At 32.0% G+C, this 6,204-nt stretch overlaps 1 protein-coding gene and 1 long non-coding RNA gene across 5 annotated transcripts; both read left to right on the plus strand.

Annotated features, from left to right (window-relative positions):
• On the plus strand, positions 87-2,197 carry LOC107630469 (protein FAR1-RELATED SEQUENCE 5-like). Of its 4 annotated transcripts, XR_001618292.2 has the most exons (4): positions 87-1,320; positions 1,408-1,456; positions 1,563-1,608; positions 2,056-2,197. XR_001618292.2 is itself a non-coding variant. In XM_021118887.1 (3 exons), exons 1-2 carry the CDS (start codon positions 163-165, stop codon positions 1,450-1,452), a joined length of 1,203 nt encoding a protein of 400 aa, XP_020974546.1. In that variant the 5' UTR covers positions 87-162; the 3' UTR covers positions 1,453-1,456; positions 2,053-2,197. The 4 variants fall into 4 exon arrangements, 3 of the variants coding, with proteins under 3 accessions (XP_020974546.1, XP_016189094.1, XP_016189092.1); XM_021118887.1 differs by lacking the exon at positions 1,563-1,608 and having other exon boundaries at positions 2,053-2,197; XM_016333608.2 differs by lacking the exon at positions 1,563-1,608 and having other exon boundaries at positions 2,056-2,196.
• On the plus strand, positions 4,984-5,350 carry LOC110270163. Its single transcript, XR_002359355.1, has 2 exons — positions 4,984-5,155; positions 5,307-5,350. It is a non-coding gene; the product is annotated as an uncharacterized LOC110270163 (long non-coding RNA).

The following is a 6,204-nucleotide window of genomic DNA, read 5'->3' on the forward strand; positions in this document are numbered from 1 at the left end:
GTGGCAATGAATGGGAAAGCACCTGTTTCGGTGATCACAGATGGTGATTTATCAATGAAGTTCGCCATTGAGAAAGAGTTTTCTAATGCACATCATAGATTATGTGCATGGCATCTGATTCGCAACGCAACAAGTAACATTGGCAAGCCCCAGTTTACATCCATGTTTAGAAAGTGTATGCTAGGCGACTATGAAATTGATGTATTTCGTCAAAAGTGGTTTGAAATGGTTGAGAGATTTGGTGTCGAAAACAAGAATTGGGTCCTAGATATGTATAAAAAGAGACATTCATGGGCAACTGCACATATAAGAGGGAAGTTTTTTGCTGGTTTTCGGACTACTTCTCGGTGCGAGGGATTAAACTCGATCATTGCAAAGTATGTCAACTCAAGGTACAATCTGGTTGAGTTCATTCAACACTTTAATCGTTGTGTCGACCATATAAGGTGGAAAGAGGTCCAGGCTGACCTCGCCTCTGTGAATGGGAGACCCATTATGCAAACCTGTTTTCAACAGTTAGAGAGGAGTGCTGCCAATGTTTACACCCTATCAATATTTCATATGTTCCAACCAATCCTTGTACGGGCTGCATCAATGAAGGTAATAAATATGAGGCAAACTGGCTCTTATGTGATTTACTCTGTCGGTTTGGACCAAACGCCAAATGAGATGTGGCGTGTATTCTGTTGTGACATTGAGATGGAATTCAATTGTTCATGTATGAGAATGGAATCATTTGGCATACCTTGTGAACACATAGTTTGCGTCTTGGTGCATGAAGATATAGAGGAGTTGCCAAGGTCATTAGTCTTGCCTCGGTGGACCAAGACTGCCAAAGTGGGTTTGCAAAATGCGGTTGGGCTTCATTGGGATTCTTTGATGCTAAGTCAGTACGGTTGTTTGATGGATTGGTTTAGACAACTAGCCAACTTTGCTTGCCGAGATAACGAGAGATTTATCTTTACACGGGAAATGGCTATGAATTTGTTGAAACAATTTAAGGAGGAAGATGCTGCACAAAAAGGGGGGGTCAATGATGCAGATAGTGTAAGAGATGGTGTGCAAGTGGATGCTTCTGGAGCTGGGCTTGCAACCAATGATCTCGGACATAGCATGCCAAGGGACCCAAGAAAATGTAGGACAAAAGGGGGGGCTTCACAGTCCAATAAAAGAAAACATCGATGTGGACATTGTGGCATGGAGGGCCACAATCGAACAACTTGTCGTGTTCGTCGTGGCATCTCACAGTCAGAAGGCCTTGGAAATGACACATTTGATAATGACTCGGATGACCACATGAACATTGAAGATGACTCATTTGTAAGTATCTTTACCAATGAGGTATGACAAAGTTTTATTTGCTGCTTATTAGCTAGTACTAATGATATTATATTGCTGATATTATAGGTATATGATGAGAGTGCTTCCTACAGTAGCAATGAGGTGCTGTAATAAGGTATGGTTAATGCTTTAATTTTCTGGTATCCTCTAATTTTTAGTTGATTTGGGATTGGTGTAATTTTTAATTTATTTCTGTTATATTTAATCTTATTCGAATTCAGCTTTTGCGATGGTTGATGTTGTTCGTGTTTATAACTAAAGGTTGAGGTTCGTACTCTTGTTATGGCATCATAGAAATGTGAAGCATTTGCTTTTTTATTCCATCATAGAAATGAAAAAAGAAAAAGGTATCTTGGTTGATATATGTGGAGATCATATCTCCGATGATCTGTCAAAATAAATGGAACTTGATTTGCTGCTGGATTTTGTGTTTTCTAGTAAATGATGACTTAAAAGTAACTGTTGTTTCTGTTGATCCAAGGTGAACCATATGCTTGAGGAAAATTATATGCTTTTACTATTTCTAGGCTAGGATGTTTTCATCTCTGATGATATGATTTTCACTTTACACTTCTGCGCTTGTCATAGTATTGTTTAATCTATAATGCTTGTCATAGTATTTAAAATATTAATCTATAATGCTTGTCAATTATCTAAGTTGAGACTTGTTTATACATTCTTATTCTCATTTGTTATTTTCTTTGCTCTTAGCAGAACAGGAGTACAGGGGAGCTCACCCTTTTGAACATTTACCTTTTTTCAACTGCTGATTCTTAAGATAGCCAACTTAGAATGGGTAACTGGGGGACTTGAATGGGTAATTTCGGAGAGTGATGTAATATTTTTTTTTTTTTTTGGGTATTTTAATTGATTTCATGTAATTTTTTGTTTTGGTAGTAACTTAATGCAATTTTAACATTTCAAAAAGAGACATAAGGTATTGTATAATTAGGATCAAACAAGTGAACAACACTGATATAACTTTAAAATAATAGTTCAACCAAAAACCTTTGATTATTAATTTTCTTCTCAATGAGTAAACTTCTGTCTTTGATAAATAAATTAAAAAAAAAAAAACTGAACCAAACACTGGTGTCACTGGCTAGTATAGGTTTGCATTTTTTTAAAAGTTTAATTATTTTTTTAGCTACATTGTTAATTAAGATTTACGCTCCCTTTGTAAATCTATGTCAAAAAATGAAATTATGTTTATTCCATAGATTAATAAATTATAATCTAAAGTATTTAGTTTCTCAAAAATATATATAATGTCAGTTTAATTCTCGAAAAATTTGTAATATCAACTCAATCCATCAAATATTATAAGTAACATCACCCTAATTTCCAAACATATTTATGGCATGAAATCAGTTCATAAAAAATGTGACACCTCTAATCTATTTGACCATTTTTTTATGACATCAAATAATTTTGAAAACAATTTTTTATTCTTTACACTAAACAAAATAGAGTTAACCACCAAAAACAAATTCTAAAAAGAAATTTTAAAATGATAAATAACCTTTGTCAAAAATAGTATAATCATAAATAAATTTGAAAAATGTTGTTTCATAACATTTATTTATGAATTATACCACTTTTTTATTTTTCGGACTTGATGAATTATACCGAATTTTTTCTTTTTTATATTGTATTATTAGGTGTGAAATTCTTTATAATAAACCAAACTATATGTTAAACATTGCTACTTTCATTTATAAAATAATATTTGTTGTTACAAATTGTCAGTGATGTTTTGCTTTTTATAATTAATTTTTTTATTATAAAACGTCAATGATGTTTTGTGCTACTATCACAACCATATAAAACACTAAAATAATAAAATATTTTTATATTTCACATTAAAAAAGTTAAGAAAAATTATTGTAAAGGATCGTTAGAAAGATTCAATTATTAAAAAAGACTCTCAACCTCATATCTTGTGGTGGTTTGAATGAACAGTTAAGATTCTGCACAAAACGTAAAGATTATCCATAATATACATATTTAAATACTATGCCAGTAAATTTTTTTATCTAAATCAAATACCTTTGGGATAGAAGTGTTCTTGAAAGCCATTTTTTTTTTGTTTCGCAGTGGTCGTTAACCGTTCTTTGTCTATGGTGAAAGTTAAAGGCCCTTTGTGTACTCTAGTTTCTGCCATCTTGCTTGATAGTTGACCTTTGTGCTCAATTTTTGGCATTTTAATACGAGTCGTCGCCTAATCATATTGGATTCACTGCCTTCTGTCGAAAAACATCAACAACGCAAAAGGAACGCAATTAAAGTGGTAATTATTTGTTCTAAATCAGTACTCAATGATTTAGAATCACTTAACAACTTAACAATTTAAATAACCATTTGTTATAACTAATACTCTTAGTCAATTTAACTGTTTTACAATTCACTTTTTTTTTTGTCATGAATTTACTCTTGTACAGGCAACTTATTTAGAAGCGATGTTAGATAATCATATTTTTAATGATGATAAGTCTAAAGTTATAGATTGCTCCACCTTTTGGCCTATCACACCTTTTGGCCTACCCACTCAAAAAAATAGATCGTAAGTCTACTATTTAATTTTTTCTTTTAAATATCATTACGTTCAATAGTTTATATCTTATATGGATATAATAACTATTTGTGGAATGCTTTATATCTTAGGAATGATAGCGGAGTTTGGGTGACTAGTTGGATGAGAGAATGTACTTTACCAGATGACTTCAATATTCAGGTCAGATTTATAACAAAATATTTTTAACATAATTTTTTCAACACACTTCTAATTAGAATTATATTGTTGGTGCTCTAAGTAGATTAACGACTCCACACGAATGAGACTTGCCGTGGATCTGGTTTTAGAGGAGTACAACGATTTGTGTCGCACGATGATGTTAACCGATTCTCAAGTAGCTATTGCAGCCTATATTTTTTCGGATACATTAGATCCGTACGTGTGGTTAATGATTATGTGTATAATGTAATGGTGTAAAAATTCTATGCTTCTCCCAGCTAACCACTTTATGAATTTGGCAGTTCTGAAGAGTTGGTAATCTCAGATGAAAAGGGTTACAGAAGTACATTTAGATGTCTTGTGCCAGAGAGATGTGTCGAATCACGAGTAAATGCATATTATTCTTTTTCTTGTAATTATATTTTTAAGCCTCTATTTACCTATAAACATGTTTTACATATAATTCTAACATATTGTGGGTTATAAACCTGGTGGCACTTATGATGACAAGTATATTTCGACGTAGGAATGAAGATCCAATTTGCTGGTTCATGCCTGCACATTTTGCAGTAAAGTTATCCATATAATATTTCTAAATTCTTAGTTAATATTTTGGTCTTTGAGTGGATATACTAATTTAAAAGAAGTTCTTTTTTCTAGACTAAACCATGCTATGTACTCACACGTTAAAGTGTATAATTAAATTAGCAATTCAAAAATAGTTGTTAAATTGAAAGCATATTTCCATTTAACAATATTTATTTGTATGCAGCGATATGCTTTAAGCGACAAATATACACCGTCAGAGGTTATTTTTGATTTCCTTGGAGCATATATGTCACTGAAAATTAGCCACGTCAAGAGGGTACGAGTGACCAATTTGTTTTCCATTAATGTACTATCAATATTTTTTTAGTGTTTATAATGGTTTAAGGTTTATCGCAGGTGTTTATCCCTATCTGTGAGGAACTACATTGGTATTTGGTTATTGTTGACTTTACGAGTCGTCGCCTAATCATATTGGATTCACTGCCTTCTGTCGAAAAACATCAACAACGCAAAAGGAACGCAATTAAAGTGGTAATTATTTGTTCTAAATCAGTACTCAATGATTTAGAATCACTTAACAACTTAACAATTTAAATAACCATTTGTTATAACTAATACTCTTAGTCAATTTAACTGTTTTACAATTCACTTTTTTTTGTGTCATGAATTTACTCTTGTACAGGCAACTTATTTAGAAGCGATGTTAGATGATCATATTTTTAATGATGATAAGTCTAAAGTTATAGATTGCTCCACCTTTTGGCCTATCACACCTTTTGGCCTACCCACTCAAAAAAATAGATCGTAAGTCTACTATTTAATTTTTTCTTTTAAATATCATTACGTTCAATAGTTTATATCTTATATGGATATAATAACTATTTGTGGAATGCTTTATATCTTAGGAATGATAGCGGAGTTTGGGTGACTAGTTGGATGAGAGAATGTACTTTACAAGATGACTTCAATATTCAGGTCAGATTTATAACAAAATATTTTTAACATAATTTTTTCAACACACTTCTAATTAGAATTATATTGTTGGTGCTCTAAGTAGATTAACGACTCCACACGAATGAGACTTGCCGTGGATCTGGTTTTAGAGGAGTACAACGATTTGTGTCGCATAATACAAGAAAATGCTTGGCAATATAGGACCAAGGTGGAAGCAGAGCATGAAGACATTTAGAAATGAGGAATTATCTTTTTAAATATTTTTAATATTTTTTTTTGAAAGACAAATTATTAAGCTATGTTTATTAGTTTTTACACTAATTTATCTTTCTATATATTACAATTCTATATTACTAATTTCTTTTACTTTATCGGTTAATATTGAGTATTGACAACCTCAGATATCTGTCACCCATTACAGGAGGCAAATGATGAGAAAGCTTGATTAGATGATAATAATAATAATAAACTTATAAAAGGAATCTGATTGTTCAACAAGTTACAAACACTCTTGACTCACCATATGAGAAGCAAGATTTTTTTAGATTTGGTTGAAGGCCTGTGCATTTTGCTCCATGAGTGTACCTATTAGACCTCCAATTGCTGCAAAAAACACACTGCAAAGT

Source organism: Arachis ipaensis, chromosome B03, assembly GCF_000816755.2.
Source record: "Arachis ipaensis cultivar K30076 chromosome B03, Araip1.1, whole genome shotgun sequence".
Taxonomy (NCBI): domain Eukaryota; kingdom Viridiplantae; phylum Streptophyta; class Magnoliopsida; order Fabales; family Fabaceae; genus Arachis; species Arachis ipaensis.

Excerpts from the sequence above, each read along its gene's own strand:
- LOC107630469 (XM_021118887.1), top strand. The coding sequence starts at position 163 with ATGTTTAGAAAGTGTATGCTAGGCGACTATGAAATTGATGTATTTCGT. Across the intron at positions 1,321-1,407 it reads ACATTGAAGATGACTCATTT|GTATATGATGAGAGTGCTTC; the intron begins GTAAGTATCTTT and ends CTGATATTATAG.